The sequence below is a fragment of the Falco peregrinus genome, chromosome 3, assembly GCF_023634155.1.
Source record: "Falco peregrinus isolate bFalPer1 chromosome 3, bFalPer1.pri, whole genome shotgun sequence".
NCBI classification, from domain to species: Eukaryota; Metazoa; Chordata; class Aves; order Falconiformes; family Falconidae; genus Falco; species Falco peregrinus.
Window position 1 is genome coordinate 29,463,902 of NC_073723.1, and position 22,145 is coordinate 29,486,046.

The 22,145-nt window shown below is 38.4% G+C and overlaps 1 protein-coding gene across 1 annotated transcript in view; it reads left to right on the plus strand.

Moving 5' to 3' along the window:
- Positions 1-22,145, plus strand: part of RGS22 (regulator of G protein signaling 22) — a 62,610-nt gene that overhangs the window by 35,547 nt on the left and 4,918 nt on the right. The window contains exons 14-23 of the mRNA XM_027777768.2: positions 133-327; positions 4,568-4,660; positions 5,177-5,343; positions 8,468-8,630; positions 9,240-9,398; positions 11,175-11,237; positions 13,242-13,403; positions 16,374-16,553; positions 18,075-18,215; positions 21,897-22,004. Of these exons, the coding sequence (XP_027633569.1) occupies positions 133-327; positions 4,568-4,660; positions 5,177-5,343; positions 8,468-8,630; positions 9,240-9,398; positions 11,175-11,237; positions 13,242-13,403; positions 16,374-16,553; positions 18,075-18,215; positions 21,897-22,004 (1,431 nt within the window). The remainder of the gene's footprint in view (positions 1-132; positions 328-4,567; positions 4,661-5,176; positions 5,344-8,467; positions 8,631-9,239; positions 9,399-11,174; positions 11,238-13,241; positions 13,404-16,373; positions 16,554-18,074; positions 18,216-21,896; positions 22,005-22,145) is intronic.

The window sequence follows — 22,145 nt, forward strand, 5'->3', positions numbered from 1 at the left end:
TGTAATTAGATATACATTCAGAATATACAGCAGGGCAGTGGGGACAAATATGCATTCATTCTTTCCTTCAACGGACTGTGACCATTGGAACGGATGACAGCTAAGAAACAGTTTTCTTCTGTTTTATTGTAGTTCCTTTATGCAACTTACATTGCCCCATCTGCCAGTATGGACATTGGACTTCATCAGAGTAAGAAAAACATGATTTATCAGAAAATTGACCCAGCTTTTGAGGATCTTTTTGACCCAGCAGAAGAGTATATCCTTACTGTTCTGCTAGAACCATGGACGAAGATGGTGGAAGCAGACAAATATACTTATGGAAAGGTAACTGATCTGGACGATACTGTGAAAAATATTTATGTCAGGGAATAAAATTACAAGAGCCTTCATATGCAACCCTGTTACATTTATAGTCAGGAAGGGAGTATTATGGGATGTTTTGCTTACCCCTTCCTAAGCTAATGTGTGGAATAGACTGAGCTTCCTGTGAGCAGACTTGCCATCTGAAAAGAAGGTCAGGCTTCAGTAGACCTCTTGGTCTGTGAATTAGGGAGGAATGCATCTTGCTATGGCAAAATTTTCTCTTTCACTCCGGAAGTGTCATGGATCTGCAATCTTATAATTGATAAAAAGTAATTTTCTTACGATAGATTGCCCACAAGCCTTCTATGTTTTTGATGATAAGTACAAAATAAGCTGTGTTTCTAGAGTGTCAGTGCAGTGATACTAGGTCCGTATTAATTGTATCGAGTATTTCTTAGTGTTTACAATGAAAATGCAGCTACTGCTTAGCATAAGAGGAAATGTGATATGGTGACCCAGCTGTATGTACCCCCAATACTTTTTAGGTAGCTGCCCTGCTGTGTAAGGACTAACTGTGCCCTGCAGGCTTCCTGAAGTAGCTGGCTCAGTGGTGTACTCAGTTCTAATCCCAGAAAGCCCCTGCAGGCTCATGCACATTGGAGGAGATGGCTGCAGTCCTGACTCTGTTTTTGACAAATAAGAACAAGAAATGATGGAGGCAGTGGTGGATGCTGTGGCTTTACGCTCTTCGTAAACTTATCTGCAAGTTACCAGTTGTAATCAGACTTCTAATTCCAAGTCTTTAACATCTCTCTCTTGGATATGGAAGGAGAAACTTACAATGGGGACTCAGGAGGTGGAGCGCAGGAAGTTAGTTCTTGTTCCTGTTTTTCTCCACTATGACCTTAGATGAAGCATCTCCATTTTTACAGGAAATATCATCACTTACTGCTGATACTTCTGTCAGCATGTAATGAGAACATGCATGCACTGCCCCCTGCAAAACATTTTTAAATGGGGAAGTTCTGTAGTACAATGTATTTTTCTTACGATACTATGCATGCATGTATGAACAACTAGGAGAACAGATGCCTAAAATCAAAGTTGAGAACAGTTTTCTAGGCCTTTTAGGTGGTGGCCAGTATAAAACATTTAAGAATATAGAACAGAAAAAAAACATTCAGCAGTATTGCCAGCTTCAGCACCTTGCAACTGAGAAGACTAATGAAGCAGAGCTCTTATCCAGATTTTTGTGTTTAATAGTCTTTGATGATTTTTCCCCCCATGGGTTTATGTGAATGTGTCTTGAGTCATTTTACATCTTCAGCCTCACTGTAGTAGTAGGTTCCATGGTTTAATCATGCAACAGGAGAAAAAAGAAAAGCTTACCTTAGTTCGTTTGCAGACTCCTCCCTGATAATTTAACCTGGTACGCCGGTTATTTAACCTGGTACGCCAGTTTGGCATGTCATGAGGAACTTGTCATATTCTCAATGTTGTTATGCTTTTACGTGTTTTGGTTGTGTCCAACTTCAATTACATTTCTTTGAAACTCAGGAATCCTGGACTATTTGACCTCTCCTCTTACAGAAGGTGTTCCATACCTTAGTTACACTTATCATCCCCATCTGTATCTGTTATTTTATATTTTGATGCGATATAAGCAGTACTTGAGATCTGGGATGCACTAAGGATTACCCAGCGGCAGAATCAGAATTGTGTTTTCTGTTTTGCTCTTTGTTCCTTTCCTAATCGTTCCTATGCTTCTAATTGTCTTTTGACTCCTGGTGAACTTTGAGTGGATGTGCCAAATGTAAGCTAATAGCCAACTGCAAGGATTCCAAGATCTTTTTACTAGTAACAACTAATGGAAAGCCCTAATTTGGAGCTCACTGGAACGACCTAATGTTTATTGTCCTTGAATTCAGCTGCCCTTTTATCATGCGGATGCTAAAGTGTCCTGAAATCCTGCAGTTCTTCACAGTCAATTTATTTTTTTGCTCTGTGGAATCATTTTGCAAACTTTGTTGTATCCTCACTCACCGCTTTTCCAGATAATTTCTAAATGTTTAAAAAACCAACCTCAGCACAGATCCCCGTGAGACTCCAATAGGAACCCCACCCCATAATTTATTTCTTTATTTTTTATTTTCTATCTTCTAATTAATTCACAAGGGGACTTTCCTTCTCATCCTGTGATAACTTAATTTCCTTAAGAAATTTTGAAAGTTTGAACATTGAAAAAAAACTTACTAAAATGAAATATACTAATCCAAACACATCTGCAAAATAATATTTTTGTTTTTCAGCATCTTTTCTAAGCTTTCTGATAAATTTTTTTTCCTAAGCTATTTCAGCTGTAATTGCTTATGACCTGCAGAATACTGTGCAATTGACCACTGCTTTCATTAATCTGAAATGTTATTTACTTTCAGGCTAGTTTTACAGTACAGTCTTTCATAAATCTATATTTTCCATGTGTATTATCAGTACTAGTTGTCTAATATATATTGCCAGTCCCCACTAAGTCAAGTCATTGACTCAATCGATTATTAGTATACATCATTTTTGTATAAAAAGGACTCTGCTTTTGACCACTCTCTGAGTGTTTTCATTGCTTCTAGTGATGGAAGAATTCCTCCAGAGTAAGAACTGAAAATATAAACTTTTGCTTTAAGTTAGTGCACGTGTCATTTTATACCTCCTTGAGTTAACAGAGGGATGATCTATTACCTTTTCGGTTTAGATGATGCTTTGCTTTGCAAGTGTAGTTACGTGCAGACTTCTCGGTGCCCTAATAGCACAAACCTCTTAATCAGGGCACGAAAAACCAGAACTTAATCCTTTTGAGTGCACAATACATGTGTTTCTGAAGAGTTATAATACACAGACATAAAACGACCTGTTCTAGGAGGCACTCGAGTCTCTTTGTACTAGGCGCAGCCTGATGCTTAGACGCACTCCTTCCCAGCACAGGAGACAAGGTCTGCTTTGTATTTTGTTCAGTCCCTGGCTCTACTCTTCCCCTTTGTTCTACCATACAGCAAGATATATTTGGCCCATAATGAAACAAGATATTTTATCAAGAATTAGGTGAGTCCAAAATTGTTTATTTGGGACGTGGTCAGTATGTATCTATATTTTTATTTTTAAATGAAACATGAAAACGGGAGTTCCTTTTTATTGTTGACTCTCATCCTGTCTCTGCTTTCTGTTTAAACTTTATGAAAAATGTTCTGAATTATTTTCCTATTTACTTTTAAACTACTTATTCTTTTAAAGGAAAGAATACCCAAAAGCACTTTAAAACAGTGGAATAGAGTTACACTGAGCCTGAAGGCATTCAGATAACACGGTGATTAGTGTGGTATTCACACTTAGACAAAAGCGTAATGAATATTAATCTAAAAACTCTCTTCTCTCCCTTGCACATCAGCTCTTGTATAATAAAACCACAGCTTTCTAATCTTTGTAATGGATGTGCTAATCGGTATAACACATTGACTCAATTTTGCTAAATACCCTAAAACCCGCATTTGAATGGTTTAGTCAGCCAAGAGGGTCACCAAACCGTTGGTCCGTTATGCAGTTACTGAATGTTTGCACATAACGGAGTTATGGAGAACGGCTCTAGTTATGTATATAAGGCTTCTAATTTAGTTTAAAAATGCCAATACTTCATGAATTCTAATCATGCACAATTTATTATTTTAAGGCATTACCTGGTATAAAACTAAGGAAGGGGCCAAGACTGAAAGTCTGAAAGCTTTCACCTTCATTGTTTAGATATTATAGCATCTTAAGTTTCCATTTCTGGAAGTCTGTGGCACTCTATCTTTTTCACACTTCTCACTGAAAGTCATTGTTTTAAGACCTTTTTGTGTTTCTCAGTGGCACTTTGACACACTATTTGCTGGTATAGGCAATCAGGTAAGTCTGACACAATATACATAATATAATATATACACAATATAATTGAGTAATTTTTAAAACACAAAGTTCTTTTCTTAAAGATATAGTTATTTAGTGGTGTTTTGTGGAAATCTACATTAAATTAATCTACATTATAATTTTATTCTACCAGAACTTTTAACTGAATTGTTTGTCACAAGGATGTGACTTCTAGTGTCTTTTAAATATCAGCCTCATTACTGGCAAACGTATTCTTTTCTGTCCACTGTCACTGGCAAAGTGCCTGACCAGTTCTCCATCTTTCTATAATGTGTACTGTAGGGATGACATAAGATATTATTTTTATTAGGTGGAGCTGGTGGAAGAAACTCGACAGTTGGACTCTGTGTACTTTAGAAAGCTCCAGGCTTTGCATCAAGAGAGTGGTTCCAAGAAGGATGAGGTAAGACAAGTACCTACTAACAAAAACAAATGCTTTCTATCAGAGGGGGTTAACACTTTGCGTATCAGCAATAAAAGACTGACCAAATCCCAGTCTGGAGAGGCAAGTAGTCTGATTTCTACCATTCATTTTGGGGAATGATTAACAGCCTTTTTTTAATTACGAATACAGGTCTTCTGTCAGTTACATCAATATCAGACCACTGTATAATTGCAGTCAATGAGATAGTTTTCACTAAAGTCTGTGGAATGTATTTTGGGCCCTTATTCTTGAGTAAATATATGAATTTCAAGTAAATTACAGGTATATATTGATTTATTTGATTATGGAACCCACACACACTGGTATGTTTAAAGCAATAGAACTAAAGCTGATTAAGAGCTGGAGCCTTCATTTTTTTTCTCAGCAATCAAAAACTGTTGTAGAGGAAAGTTGTCTAATGCAAGGATTCCTAGACTGAGCAAAATACAGAGATGAAAAAAGCAGTTATGCAAGGGAAATAATTTCTTCCCTCAGAGTACTGTTGCTGACACGTGTCTGCCATGCCACCCTGATGCTCTCAAAGAAGATCAGCACTTGCATCAAGTTCACAAAGAATCTACAGGTCCTAATCTATCTGACCTGATCCACGACAAAATGAAGTTAGAACAGTTCTGGGCTTTTCTTAATGAGCATTCTGCAGGGTACGTTTCTTTGTTATTATTATTTTACCCATTTCTAAGTTCAGAAGAAATTTTTGCTGGGGATCCTGGCTATCTAAATGTTCACAAGATTTAGTTGTTTTAAAGAATGTGTTTGTATATTTATGAAATCCACATGCACATTGTTCAGGCAACTCAATTGTCTTAACATTTTGGGGGTAAATATTCTCTTGTCATAACATGTTTGTATTACAGTTCTGCTTTCAGTTTCTGCTTTGATTAGTGGCAAACCCCTGAGTAGAGCAATTAGCCTGTAATAAATAAAAATTTATATTTTTAAGTACAGATCTAATTTAGTACATTTTAAAGATTAAAGCTAGATGTTATAAAAATGTACAAATAGAAGACAGCCATGTTATTCCCACAGTTGTGAAAGTAACTGCAGCTGTGTGTTTGCACTGATCTGAACAGAATAAGGTATCATCTTGTAGCAGATACAGTTTATGTAGGGTTTTTGAAAAAGTGAGCCCATTTGTTTAGAAATGAAGATCTAAACAGAAGTTCCAGCAGAAGTAAATGTCAGTTTGCCAACCCCGCAACTGCCGCCACCCCCCACCATCACCCCCCACAAGCCCCACACTAATCTCTATCCTGTTTTAGGAAAAGGCAAATATACTTTTTAAGTAACTGCTATCATGTCCTTAAATTGTCATTTCCTTCCTTTAATCTAGGTTCCCATGAGCTGATGTTTTGCATATTGCCTATTGCTTCTAGTCAAGCACTGCTATTACATTAGCTTGGATATTGGTCAGCTTTTTTAAAAGTGTCCAGAGATGGGTATCTAGCACAGGATTCCTCTGGCCAAGACTCAGTGTCATCACTTCTGCTTATCATCATAGGTTCTCTTTGTAGTCAGAGAGAGAAATACATGCTTCTGGACACAATTCTTCTAATTCTGAAGGTAACATCTAAAACCAGTTTGGATGGATCATTTCTAAGGACGGCTATATCTGCTCACTGACTACAAAAAGACTGTAGGTAATAAGTTCAGATAGAGATTCTCATGCGGTGGGTGTCTATGGTCAAGTGACTTCTGAGTTGTCTAGACCAATGGTCTCCAAACTTTTCTCGTCATGCATCCCATCAGTAAAGAGCATGAACCCTCAATATATGCATATTTATTTTTTAATAAAGTATATTAATGTGATACTGAAGTTCTAATATTTTCTTCCTGCCTCCTAATGAACTGTCTCACATACCTCCTGGGGTGCACACACCCCACTTTGGAGACTGCTGGTCTAGAGTTCCTCTCTAACTGGGGAAACAGTAGGAATCACAACAGGTCACTGGCTAGGACTGGGTCCTGGACAGGTGTGCTGAACTGCATCTGGGACTTCTGGCCTCTCTGTTAATCATGGACAAGTATCATATTAAGTGACAGAGCCAGGCAGAGAAATTTTTAACTTACATAGAAATTTTCTTTTGTAAAAATTAATGATGAGGAAAAACATTTGAAAAAGTCTCACAAAACAGTGTTTTAGAGCTGGGTCCAGATCTAGTAACTCTGAAGTCCAGCTGGCATGCTATAGTAAAAATCCTTAATGGTGCTATAAGCTGAAGGGATCCTAGAACTAACGCAGTCTGGAAAATTTCAGCAAAAAACAACAAATGTGTCATTTGCCTTTTCCATTAAAATTTATGGTTCTGTTATTGCCCAATTGTAAGTGACCCAAGTTTTGGGAAGGCTGATGAGTACCTAGGCACAAATTCTGGTAAACTAAACAAAGTTCCATTAATTAATATATTAAAAAATATATAGGGTATATTCACACAATTGCAGGACAATTTGTGTTACTTTGGGTTAGTGAGTTACCACTTGTTAGTCTTGCCAGACTAACTGAATATGCACATGCTCCTGATCTGTTGAAAAGAAAAAGTAGAGTGTGCTAGGATAAGCCATCACTGTAAACAGTTTAACCTAACACAGTTTAAGATTATATATTTCGCATTTAAATAAGGGACATATTTGATCAGTTGTCATAAGCAGATGCCAAGAAGTAACTCCATAAACCACAGTAACTGTAACTTGGATTGTTTGCATTTGGGTGAACTTATTCATGTTGTGAGGAACTAGTAAATGAAAGAATTTCATTCTCAATAGAACTTAGGTCTGTAAGGGTCTCAAAATACTTTTGAAAGGGGGACATCTGTTCTTAAATCAGTCGGATGCTTTCAAAAGTTTTACTCATAGATTAATGCTTTGGAAAAGCCAGTTAGTAGCTGAATGGAAAAGTGAAACAGAATTGTCTGAATTTAATGTTTCATACTTCCTGCTGCAAATACATTGAACATCCTCATTAAAATACTCACAAAACTTCAGCTAGTAAGATACTATCAGAAAACAGTCATACAAATTAAACTGAAATTGTAGGTATGTCACTTATTCTGTCCTCTGTTTTAAAGAACAAAACCAATATATGTCCTATTAAAACAAATTGATAGTATACACTCAAAAGACTATGAACAATACATAGATCAAGAATTGCACATGGAGATTATTTGTCATTACTGGGAATAATGAAATAAGTAGTAGAATCAGTAATTTTTGAAAATGTAGCCCACAAACCGCCCTAGACACAAGATTTACCATACATAGTTTTTCTCTGCCTACATGGGGTAGGAAGGGGATGATTTCTGGGGCTGATGTTCCCGGCTGTCATCCCTGCTCTTTTCTCAGGCAATGTGATGAGGAAGCAGAACAAGAGGTGTCGACTCGTCTCTTGGTGGCTCACAGCCTCAGTACTGCTTCAGATTCTCATCTGTTTAATTTTTCTTTCTGCCTGAGAGCTCTGCGCTATGGGTCTGGTTCACAGTCCCTGCTGGATTTAGCAGTGGCACATTGAGGAGATTACTCCTTTCAGGGTAGCCCAGAAGGGACCCTAAATGAGACTCCTAAGATGTGTGTTTGATCAGCCTGTTCAGCAAGTGCCACAACCTCACCAGATGGTACCGGCAAAGAAAAAAATGACATAACATTTCAGTCCAATCTGACCTGGTATTTAGGACTTGAACACTTTGGTGGCTTGTGGTTAAACTAGTAACTCCCTAGAATGTTGATGAAATTAACTCACTATTAAAATAACATTCTGTTTAAATTTGTTTGTAGCATGGATCTCATGTGCTGGCTAGATATTGAACAGTTCAGAAAGATGCTCCACAAGGATAAAGAAAAAAGGGAGGAAAAATCTAAGGACATTAAAAACAAGTACTTAAACAAAAGTTACTTCTTCGGACCCAACAGCCCAGCTACCAGAGAAAAACAAGAGCAGGTATCAGCTGCAAAAGTGTTCATAATGAACAATCACACTGAATGTGACTGAGATAAAAGAAGCTTTCCTCCAGCTTTTCCCCAAGCCATCTCCTCAAATCTTACCAATATTTTTGGCCAGACATGTGGTTCTGTTCTGGTTGTGGGGGTCCCTTCCTTCCTGTTCAGGCTCTTCCTCCCCTCTCTTTACAGAACATCTCTCTTAAACCCTGATCTGAGGCCGCAGCCAGAGCTTGCACAACACAGCTCAGAAAAAGTGTAAAAATGGCTTTCAGGCAGAGTAACTTGTCTCAGCTTTCTATTTTAGTATGTCAGTAAAGCCACAGACAGCAAGTCTGAGCTGTGGTACTCCGATCTATCTTTATACTTCAGGAAATTTACTTGGTCAAGCTCGGGTATTATTTGCTGGAGCCTGTATTCTATTATAGGTAGGGACAATTGTAATCTGTTCCCTTTTATGAAAAGTACATGTGAGCCTTGGGTAAGCATGCATTAAATGCTTTGCTTACAGTTAAGCTCATGCTTTGCTAAATCAAGGATGTAGAGAGATAAAGGACTTTTGGTATACACAAAAGTTTATGTCATGTGTTGTTGTATTTGGATTGCTTAGCTAATGCATTCAGGTGGAGGATGGGGACAAATCCTTCATGATCGACTTTCGGCAGCGGTTCTGCTAGAAATTCAGCAATGTGTCCAGGAGAGATTAGAAAAACAATGGCTGCCATTGTTCCTGGCAGATGAACACCATGGGGCGGAGAGACAAGCAAAGGTAATTTTTTAACAAAGCAACACATCCTGGCATTGTTTTTGTTTGGCTCATAATTTGCCATTCAGATAAAATGGTTCAGAGGAAAAGCAGTCCACAGCTCACATTCAGTCATTGAAAGAGATGCTGTAGCATGTACAGGTTGAAGCATTTAACTCGCTAATTGTGAAGGCAGTTCCTCTGAAGGCTTAGTCTAGCTGACAGTAGTTAGATCCTAAATCTGAAGGAACTGGCGTTAGCTCCATTGCCAGCCAGGCTGCCAGGGGAGTAAACTAATCTTTGCTGTAGTGCAGCACTCTCTGTATGCCATTTTGTCCTAGTCATACACTTGCACACAGAAGAACTGCTGCTTTGTGTAAAGGATTTGCCCAAGGGGACAAGAACACAAGCAAATGAATGGGCTTCCCACGCTGTATTCTCTCTCTTACACTGCCCATATTCTCCCATCTGGAGCTGCACTGCCTGTAGAAATGACTCCAGGACTTGTGAAATTCTGCTGAGTGGGGAGGTTAACTGCTGCAAGCCTTAGACCAATTGGTTACTTCAGAAAGTTGCCAGAAAAGTGGGAATGAGGAGCCTTTCACTCCTGCTGGTTCATTAGAAAGACTGGGGAATGGGCAGAGCAGCTAACATCTGCCTTTTATGAGAGTGCCTCTGTAGCTGGGATCTGTGTAGGGGCAAATAGACTTGTTTTTTTGCACTTCCACAACAGCTCTGAAATGTGAATTACACAGCAGAGGGAAACTTTACAGTTCCACCAAGCAGACACATATGCACACTGCATTGATTCGTAAAACTTGTTTTCCATGATCTTTTTAGCATCAAGAACATTGTCAGAAGTGTTGTCACAAGTGCATATGATCTGGATCCTTTTCATTGATTCAGAGCACTAAGCAATCTGACAAGTATAGGTTCTGGCAAGACAAATTTTAATTTTAATAACGATTATGTGATTAAAACAAAATTTCCTAACCCTCTGCGTTTTTAGCTGAACTCTGCCTTCTTTACAAGGCATGGCACAAGACCATGCAATAAGGCTAAGTTGCTTCCAGGTCTGGAAGCTAGCTCATGCCTCTTCTTGCACCTGCTGCACTGTACTGGCAGGGAGAGCAGCCCACGCAGTTTGGAAAATGCTGCATTCAACACTAATATACAGTTTAGAGGATATACATACTTCTAATGAGCTTTTCCTAACTCCGTTTATGTCTGACTGCTCTTTTCTCTTTCTTATTGCAAATTCAGAGGATGAAAAGGTCCTTTGAAGAAAGTATTTTAGAAGAAATGAAACCAGATGACATTCTCCACTTGGCTTCATATTTCACAGTGACCAAACACTGTGGGCATGCTATGTAGTCCTTATTCAGAAAATCTGCCCTTGATTTGAGGTGTATTTTTGCTACAAAGACGCTGCAGGATCAAGACTATATTTCTGATGCAGCTGTCCAAAGGAACTGAAAACATTTCATTAAAAAAAAAAAAGCCCCAAATTTGTTCCTAATATAAGTGATCCCTCAAAACATGATGGGTAAGGTAAACTAGTGGGAAAGCACAGTCTGCTGCTATTGCTTCTTGTCTTCTCTAACACCCCGGTCTTAATGAGCATGTGCTCATTTATAGCTGAAGGGATGTCATTCAGAGTGGGTCCACAACAAGTTTCAGATATAAAAATGTATACAAAGACATATCAGCTATTTACCACTGTGGTCTTGGTCATTAGAAGGCTGAACATAAAACAAGAATTGTTAAAAAATACAATAATAATCCTTTGTTCAAATGTAGATAAAGGACATAACTGAAGATCTTTCACACCAAAAACAGGAGAAGACAGCTAGGATGTGGAAGGCAAGTGAAGTTTATTATGTCTCTTTTGTGTGCGGTTTCACTGTCTTTTTTGTTTGGACCTTGCACATCCTTCACAGTTTCCCTGCTAACAGTGTGAGGCCCAAATGTAATGCTGTCAAAAGCAGGCATGATTGTATTTGCTGTAATGGACTGATTACTCACATTACTGGTGATTTTAGCTCCCTGCTGGATGTTCATGGTAAATTTCTCGCCCTTCCTGGCTGGAAAGGTCACACTTGAAAACAACGTCTCTTGTTCTGGGCTTTGGAGCACTCTTAACCCTCCTCAAACTGATATTGTACCTTTAATTCACTTTTATCTGTATTTTGCATGCAGTGGACTTATTGGGACAAGCTGTTCATTCCAGCATCTGGTAGTTTATTTATTATTGCAAGTGGATTACGTGCAGACACAAAAGGGAATGTGAAGTATGCAGTGGAGTGGGCAGGTTTAATCATATCTCACAGTATCTGTTTCATTTAGAATTGTATTTTAATCTTACAGCACTGAGATAATATCAATTTTAAACATCTTAAACCTTTATAATAATACATTTCATCAGATGTTTGCCAGTTTTTCCCTTTTGAAGAGCAGTGAACTCTTTGTGATTGCCAACATACAAGTTGTGTACATTTATTCAGTTGAACTTTTATTGTCTGTTGAAATCAAACTGGAGACCCGGTCACCAATTATCCATGCAAACCATTAGCTCGAAAGGGATCCAAAGTGCATGTGGGTTCTGTTAACTGAGTTTTCCCTTTGTCTGTTTGTCGGGAAGATGGTTATTTTCCATGTTCTGCTTCAAGATTGTTGACCCATAAAATAAGCAGTGTTCGTATATTAGTATAGGGACGGGAGCAATGTTTTGTTCTTCCCTTCATGAATATGCCCCAGAAGTAATTTTTCCCACAAGTTGTCTAAATCCTGGTCACAGGGGATAGAACATGTTTGGAGAATTGGAGGAGGGCTGAGAAGATCCCACCTTTCTGTCTAAGTTCAGCTGACTTTATTTTAACCAGAGGACCTTTTGGACAGCCACCACCCACCCTCTTGCAAGGGTAGGCTCTATGGTAGGACATTAAGCCTAACCCCTGTTTTTAAGAGAAGCTGCAGAAAGACCTTCATCTTAGAATCAGGTTAGATTTCCAGGACTGTCTGCAACAACTACAAATGTTTCTGTCCCATGCTGACCATTGAACAGCACTCCATCCCTTGACGACTTCAAGAGTTTTATACCACTGTTAGAAGACAGTTTTCATTCATCTATCTGATAACAAAAAGGAGTCGTTTGGCTTGCTCCTCAGTGGCAGCACAATAACTGTTCAGGAAGGCAGGCCAGCCTGAGCTTAATTTCAGACAAACTATCCCTGCATAAGCCATCTTTATTTCTCCACCCTTTCCTGGCTGCCTACCGCTCTGTGCTTTGCAGCATGAGGATTTCCAAAATGCCTTGATGCCTTTAAAGTGTGTTTTACTATTGGTAGCTTTATTCCGCAGAGAGCAAACTCTCTGGCTTCTGTTGGTGATCATGGCAACACATTTCAAAGCTCATTTTGTTGGTGAGATCCCTGTCAGAAGCATTTTACAACTTTAAGCTATGTGGTTTGTCTGTTCCTTTTTCTTTGTTGTTTGTTTGCACAAAACTCAAACTGTTCTCTAGAAAAGTAGCCTGTTGCCATAATCAATAACAATAGCTGTTTCCATACTTTATAGTATGTAGTCATATGGTCTAAATCATTGTCAGTCATTTCCTCTCCCATCACGTCTTCCAAAAAATGTTGCCCAAACCAAACTGGAAAAAAAAAAAAAGAAAAGAAAAAGAAAAAAGGAGAGAAAGAAATGAAACCTTGCCACATTCTATTGTATCCATGTCATAAACTCATAAACTATTGAAAGTTAGGGTCAGTGCAAAGATAAGAATCAGACAGTTTATGCTAACTAATGCTTTTGTTATTGCTTTTTGAAACAAAGTTTATTTGGTGCATTTATTTCTTCTTTCAACAGCATGTGGACAATAAGCGGGTTTCTTCATCTAGTGAAATAATTGCTTTCCGCAAAGCGCTGTTGAATCCAGTGACAGCAAATCAATTTCAACACTTTGTGTCACTGAAAGGAGACCTACTGGAGAATGGAGTGCTCTTTTGGCAAGAAGTACAGAAGTATAAGGTATGGTGGTAAAATGGAGCAAGGGGAGTATCACTGAATTTGTAAGCAAATGCATCCATTACTGCATATTAGGAGAATTTAAACAAGAATATCTCTTAAGAATTTCCTTTTTCATAGCAAAAGCTCTTTCACCGTTTAAACTATTTTTTTCTGCAATGAAAATCCTCACTTCTTAAGGGTAGCTATTTTTAAGGACTTGAATGTATTATCCCTGTATTTCCTCAGGCTTCTGCAAACTGTAACATTCTTCTGAGTCTCGAAAGGGACACTACCAACTAGCTAATGCTCAGATTTTGGTATACATCTGTTGAGCAGTAGAAAATATGCAAGCATTAAAATGTTCATTCTGTCTTTATAGTTACACACTGTTAAATAATGGGATTGTTGCCAAAGTTGTTAATCCCTCAAAAATCAGAGAAAACTTTAAAATTCTGTCAAATATACAGATGTAAAGATAGTATCTACCCAAAAAACCTGTATGTATAATGCAGACCCCCAGCTCCCTTGCACTCTGTGCACTCACATTTGACTGCAGCTGAGGATGTGGCCAAGGTGAAACATGATGGGGAAGGTCAGCAGGGATTGCCTCTCTCCCAGATACATACATGTGAAATTGCTGCTGTGTGGGGTGAAACATAATGGGCGACTTCTGGAGTGAGCCTTTAAATCACACTGCAGCCCCCTAGTAGCACCCTAGACTGAATGCAGGAGCACCAGGGATCATTCCCTTGTTCATCATTCCTTTTGTCTCTGGGACATTACTGATGCAAAAGTGCTACTGGAGTGCAGAGCCTCTCCCGGGCTCCTAAATGTAGCCTGGGTGCACATGGCAGGCAGGGAGAATGAGGTTAGCTAACAATCTCAAGAATTAGGAGGTAAATACAGTTGATGCTTCAGTAGCACTTGGAGATCCTCTGCAGGCATGTGGGTATATTTTCACTGTTTAATTTTATGCATTTGAATTTGGGGTCTGCTTTAGAAGCTGAAGCTGCTTTGTTTCCAGGAGGGAATCGCCCCTCTTCACAGAGGCTTCGATCTTCAAGCAGGGAATCATCAGCCAAAATGCTCGCTGAGGGTGCTGCTGTCTCTCTCTGGGTTACAGAGTGACTAGCTTAGACTAGAAACTGGACATGAAGGCACCTGTAGTTCCATCACATAAATCCTTCTTAAAATATTTGATGATTTTCAGACTTGTGACTTTTCATTGCTACATGGTGGAGGACATGTAAACTTTCTGCAGCTTAATGTGGAGTGTAGATTAGACTGTTTTCTTTGTGGATCTGCTCTCCGAAGAAAGCCTTCGTTGTTTTATTTTTGTGGTGTCGTGTCTGCCCCGCCCCCCCCCCCCCCAATTCCTCCATTTGTGTTAATTTTATTTGTCTTCTTATCAAGAAAAAGTACAATCTGACCGTATTTCTACAAGCATGCGATTTGTCATGGTTGGCAGTTGATGCTCTTTATAGAAGCAAAGGGCTGGAGTAGTAGGAGCGCTGTGGGTCAGGCTGAACCGGAGGAATATTGCCAAGGACGTGGGCAGCGCTTTGCACAGTGCATACTTGTGTTGTCTGAGCCCTGTCATGCACTCAGTTTAGACAGAACTCCCTTTAGGAGTCAATGACTGCATTGCTCCTTGTAACCCATCAGGGTGGCAGCACATCTTGGGAGAATAAAAAAAATATATTTTATTTTAAAAAAATATGAAGAAATCTAACTCTGTGGATCATTTCCATCTGTTCCTCTATGCTCATGTCTCATCTCTCTTCATATCATATGGCTTGTTTGTCTTCCCTCTTACTATAGCTCTGTGCTTTTTCTTCTATGCTAGATCAGCAAAGGAAGCCGTAATATGTTCTTAGGATATATTGAGTATGTTTTTGTATTGCCTTACTTTCCTCATTGTAGCTGTTATCATTCTTTTTTTTCCTTCACAAAACTAAAAAGTATTCATAATCAAACAAGCCAGCTCTTTCACATACCACATTTCTGGTGAAAAGCCTTGTATTTAATTTCTTCACAAAGTGAATATCCAGCCTCCTATACCAAAACTAAATGCATATTCTTCATTTAAAGATCTCTTTTTCTGAAAATTCTCTGAGTGTTTACTGTGACTCTAGTAGATATATGTGACAACCTCCTAGTGTTATAGACATTTCCTGGTGTTTATGTATAGATGGAAGGTTTGTGTTTCAAAGCATTTGAGGGAAGTTCTTCGAATCATTTTTCCTTCCCATCAAAGTCCAATGGTAGCATTCTCAGAGTGTGAAAACACAGTAATAACAGGTTTTACAAGAACAACAGGATCACATAAAAAAAAGTGGAAAACCCCCAGTGGTCCTTTGGGATCTCACCCTTGTAAATTCAGGTTTGTTTTGTATTCTGTCCCTCACAGAGTTATTTCAAATACTGAGGTTTTGGGAAACTAGAAAATCTTACTGAGTGGTGAAATTAGATTTCAATGATTTACTGGTAGCTGAAATTGTCCCCTCTTGCACCAACGTTCCTGGTCATGATACTCTGTACCCTCTAAATAACTGCCCCCTTTTCTTGGAGTATTTAGAGCATTTCTTTGTCTTGGTACCATGGCTATGCTAGTCATAGCAGGCTCATTGGGAAAATCAGTGCATTTCACACCTGTAGGTGAGTTTTTCTTTTCACATATACCTCCTATTTGCCAGTAACGTACTTAGACTGAATGCAGGATAAAACTAACCTGTTCCATCAGAATGTGCAGGCAGAGGTTATCCCCTAAAAGCAATGCTTGTTACACATCTGCATTTGCAAACCAGAAGTTCCATTCATGTCTTAACTATGTCTTTGACCATGCACATTTGCAATAAGAATTTTGTCCTACATACTGAAGGAATTTATTGTATAATTATTTTTGTATGACTTTTACTCTTTGATCACTGGGCCCCTGTAAAGGGTCTTGCGTCTCTCCATTGACTGAAAATGCTATTTTTCATCTTTCAGGACTTGTGCCATTCTCATTGTGATGATGCCACAATCCAGAAAAAGATCACAGCTATTATTGACTGCTTTATTAATTCCACCATACCCCCAGCTTTGCAGATTGACATCCCAACTGAACAAGCAAAAAAGATTTTGGAGCACAGGAAAGAACTAGGACCTTACATTTTTAGAGAGGCACAGGTAAGAAGCTGGGAGAATATCTGTTAATAGGTCTGGCTAGAGTCTGTGTGCCCAGTTTTTAAGGACAGGCTTATGTGACAATTTGGACTCTGTATGTAAGGCTGGGCATGAAGGAGAATGCTATAGTTATGCCTTTCAATGAAGATTGAATGGTGGAGATGACAGAGGAGCTTCAGATATTTACTGCTCAGTAACTGGACTATGTCTGACAGCTAGCTGATCTTGGAAAGGTGTTACCCAGGTCTGTGTTAGGAATTCTGGCAGTAGAAATTAATTCTGTCTATGTTTCTAGTTGCTTGTTCTTTACACCTTGATTAATGTCAGAGAAGTAATCTGCACTTAGAAAGTTTGTATTTTTTTTGTAGTTTATGATGAAAAAGCAGATGTGAGTAAAGCACAAGGACAGCTTAACTTACAGAACGGCTTTCGCTTCTGTTACAGAAAGTCTGTATTAAATGGCTGTAGACAATTTTCTCTCTGATCTTTGTACTCATCAGACAGAACAGCAATTTGTGAACCTTTACTACAGACTGTTTTCTAATTCCTTGTTACTGTCTTCTCTGTCTTACCTTCTAAACCCAAGAAAGCTAGTTCTTTTCCTATAAAATTGCTGTCAACACATTTAAACATTGACTGTGAGTCCATAAAGTGTTTGGATCACAAAAGATGAATGGTTTGTCAGAGAAAAGGGTTCATATTGGTCCTAAGAGAAATACAGCCTGTGTAAAACCCAGTGAACTCCAGATATGTGGCACAAAACCAAGGGAAGAACTTGGCCCAAAAGCTGTGACTGGAACATGACAGTGACTCACATGTCACTTTCAAGTCTGTTGAGCCAGAAGCAAGTGAGGTGCTGAGCATGCTCGGCTCGTTTGAAGCCAAGTTTCTCAATGAGAATTAAACATCTAAATAAATTGAAAACTGTAAGCCTTAGTACGTGCAGCAACAGAATTCACTGAACCCCTCTGTTTGCTTTTTCTAAAATTGTTTTTCTTACTCTAGTTCAAAAACGACCCTGTGAGAGATTATATCATTTAAAAATTATCCAAGATTTGCTCATAGATCTGTAATGTGGTTTAAGAGCCTTTCCAGAGGCAAAAAAGTATTTCCTTTCTCTTAAGGAAGGAAAAAAGCTCTCTCCCTAATGAACAGAATATTTGAAATACTTGAACAGAACAGTGGTGCAAAAGCAATTCTACTGGTGTATATTTTATCAAGAGTACTTGTAAAAAATGATGGATGTTTTCATTAATGCAAACAATTGTTTAGGGAAATATAAAAAAAGAAAGTGCCTTTTAACTGTGTTTTAGGAAGATTTCTCACCAGTAATAAACACACTGATGAAAAGCATGTGCCGAGCAAAGCTGGGCTGAAATGTCAGGACACAGTACGTGGGAGGAACAAGGCTGTGTATTCAAAAAGAAATAGTTATTTCATTGTCATGGTAAACTACATTTCATTTTACAGTAAACTTGGTTTTCTTAATACAGTCAAGACCAACTTTCTTTTCTTTCTGTGCAGATGAGTATTTTTGCTCTTCTGTTTAAATTTTGGCCGAAATTTTGTAAGTTTCAAAGCAATTTGGCTAGTGACAAAATTCTACTTGCCTTGGAAAGAAAAAAGGAAAAAAAGATGCGAAAGAAAGAAGGCAAAACAGCAGAGGTAAGGCTCACAAAATTTCACGTGGCAGCTGACAAACTGCATAAAAACTCCTTCATGAGCAAACATTCGTGAATTCAAACAACCCTTTCTTAGCCGGATCCAAAGCTACCGAAATCCTGTTGTTAGAATTCCAGCTTTACATGGAACCTGGTCCTAGGGCAATTAGCTCCCAATCCTGTTGATGCATATACATATGTTTAACTTGAAGCAGATGAGTCAACGGAATACTCCTTTCATTAAGCAGGGGGAAAATGTATTTTAGTCATCTTTTGTGCCAAAAGAACAGCAAAAAAGAGGGCTGAATTAAAAAAAGAGTAATCTATGTACAGTCCATGTGTACAACGGGTAACTGCTGACCTGTTTGCATTTCAGTATGTACTGTCCTATTTTAGAATTTACAGTTCTGGGTCACTATTGAAAGCAAAACAGAGCAAAACAAAACCAGATTTCATATCTGTTTTTCAGAAGGAGCATTTGAAAAGTCTGCACGTTATTTTAAAAAATATTTATGTTCTAATTGCTTTGTGTAGTCTTTGTCTTTTCTTGAGTGTTTCTCAGCTTTGACAGTGAAATTGTTAGACTATTCACAATGAGTTTCCAGACAGTTTCAGTACATTAACAGAACTGTGACCTCTACAGCGGAATGCTTGCTTGTAAAGTTGTTTTTCTTGGAATTTTATTATTAAAATATATTGGACTTTTTCTATTGATTATAGGCTTAATAAAAGTTTATTTTTTACGAAATGTGATTGTTCAGCCAGCTTTGAGGAGAGAACATTCCTTTAAGAGCAGAGAAATCATTGGACATGCAAACTATCAGAAGTAGCATTAAAAGCTCTTTACATATTTTAAATACTGTGTACAAATGTGTTGAGATGTTACTCATGATGAAAACCATATGAGTACCTGGACAGATAAAGACATATATGCTCATAAGAACATGTACAAATTGTTGTCCTGTTTTAGACACATGAAAACTGAGGACCAGTGAAGCATTACTCAAGGCCACACACCAATGTCAAGTCAAGTCTAAAATCCAAGAACTCATGTTCCTTTCTCCAAAGCACGTTGCCTCCATACAGATATATCTGGCAAGGCCATTGGCAATACTTACAGTGCAAGAATGCAATATTTCAAAGTAATGCACTTCTGTGTTTTCACAGACTTATTTTTTCCATCTGTTTGTTGCCTGTCTATAAGATTTCTGATTAAGATCAAGGAAGTAAAGAGCAAATCTTGGCCAGGAGGGCAAAAGCCTAGCTTTTATGGAGAACAAATGGGAAAGGTGAATTGCCCTTCTAAGCTGGGAAATAGGGTAAGAAATTTTAGAAAATGACAGGCAGAGAATGCAGATCAGTAAACAGTTTGCAGACTATATTTCTCACAAAAAATTATCAGTGAACCAATTGCCTTTTAAAAATTCTTGAAAGAGTAAGTGGAACAGATAAGTTTGTGAAGCCCTTTCCCCCTTCTATTAATGTTTAAAGAATTTGCCATTCCCTGTTCTCTTGTCTGAGATTTCTGTCCCCTCAGTGACAAATGATTCACTATCCCTGAAGGATACTGCAATAGCAGGTTGGCAGCTTGTATAAGGTGATGATTTCTTGGCATTTAAAATAATGTCTATGCTCCTCTGCCCCACCAGGCTCACGTTGAAGGAGTGGAAAGCTCTGGCAAGGGTTAGAATTTTTTTTTTTCTTGTATGTGTTTCCCCCCTGCCACCACAAATCAGTTGCCATTTGGGGTTTATGTCAAATGGAACAATCATGGTCTTGGGGGAGGAATTTTACTTTCTCCTTCCTCCCAGATTTTTGCCTGGGATGCCCAATCTACCTGGGCTCACCTCACTTTCTGAACTGACTGGAGAAGAGTTGGATTTTTATGTAGTATATTGGAAAAAATAGGCAGATAAGGAGGTTTTGACTGCATGACTTTGTATTATTTGACTATCTCAGTATTTTTTGTGTGTGCCTATTTGTTATTTTTGGAGCAAATCCTATCAAAGGCTTCCTGGCAATGGACAGTACAGGGGAGGAGTGGCTGACAGCAAGGGACACCATGCAAGCACTGTACAATGCTAAGACCTCTTTTAAGCTTAGTGTCTGGAAGGCAGGGATGGGAAGGTACAGGGTAAAGTAAGCTTGAACTGAAATAGTTGCTTTAGAAGATGTTGCTTTCGGAAAGCATGGTTTGCTTCTCTGTTTTCACACATTTGCCCTTAGTGTGGCGCAGATATATGGGCTCATCTTTGGCCCATCTGGGGATTTATTCACTAATGCTAGATGCACATGCCACATATTTTTAAAGATATCATTAGTCACATTTTTCAGATTGCCTTGATGCCAGTATTTGTAATTTGTTGTATATACAGTTGCATTTTATCTCCAAAATAGATTTTGGATTTTTTGCTTTCAAGCATACAAAATAGTTTTAATTTACACTGCAGACCTGTACTTACTCTTTCCATGCCCTTAGCAGAGAAAGGTAAAGCCATAAGCATTAATTTTCCTTTTCCATGTTTCCCTCATCTCTCTTTAAGCATCTTAGCAGTAAGTTTATTTATTAGTAAGTGGTGTAATGTCATGGGATATGACATTGCCTAATTTATTATGAGAAGACATTATTAAAGACCTCACTTAATGCACCATTCTCATTGAGAAAGCTAGCAAATGTAAACTGTAGTATATTAGTACACACACTAATTCTGTATTTGCTTTGGCATCCCGGTTCCCTCAGTTGAGCATACCACAGAATTTAGTAAGCCTGCTTCTTGGAGAGGAGATAAACATCACACTGCCTGCACAGTTCTATACCCAAAAGTCACTTATAGATGATGGGTTCATAGGAAAGTGGGGATGACGAGGAAGGAAAAGGCACTTTGGAAACAAGGAAGTAAGATATTCTGATCCTTTTCCAGATCTTTCAGGGACTTTCTGAGTGACTTTAGGAACCATTTGACCTCTAATTCTCACTTTCTCATTTGCAACATGACAGGGTTATATTACCCACCTTATGGAGATGTTGTGGGGTTAATTATGTGAGGTTAATTATGAACATTGATTGATGTTCAGAAAGAGTCTTGGGGCCATCAGACAAGATGTGCAAAGGTGCAGCCTTAGTAAAACACTAGAGCAACATGAAAATGACAAAGTTAATCACCAGTGCAGTTTACCAAGGGTTACAACACCTTGTCCTTCACTGTAAATGTTTTAAATCAGATTGCCTCTTCTCCTAACATGTATACTGTAGTTCATTCACAGCTACTGGATCAAGCTGGAATTAATCATGACAAATCCTGTGTTCTACATTTATATGTGAGGCCTAATTAGAGGGTCACAATGGCCTCTCTGTCCTTGAAATACATTCTGTTGCAGATCTGCCCTCTCACTTAGCTATATTTTGGAGCAGGTATTGAATCTGAAAGGAGGACAGACTGCAGGAGTGTAGAGGTCAGGAAACTTTGATTAGGACAAAAAAAAAAAAAAGCCTTAAAAAAGCAGTATCTTTTGCTATTTTTTATTATTCCCAATGTGACGAATTATGAAACCGTGCATTACAAAACGTTACTGCGTATGACACTATCTTGTTTCCAATGGCAATTTTTAATCCCTCAGACTTTGGTTTTTACTTTAGCTCAGTAACTATTGTTTACATCTAATTATGAGTTCTTATTATTGGCAGGGTAAAGAAGTGGGAACAAAACTCATTGGTCTATCAGGCAGTGCTTTTGTAGATAACATCAGTGTGGAGAGAGGACCTGCATCATTTTCAGATGGATATGAGTGGCAGGTGAGCAATAAACATGTTCCTACAGATATCATAATTCAAGAGAGATAAAATGATCTTGGGAGAATGGGAAGGTGGAGTTTGGTTTTGAAGACTACTGTCACATGGTTCTTCAATAAATTTTCATTCTTCCACAATTAACTT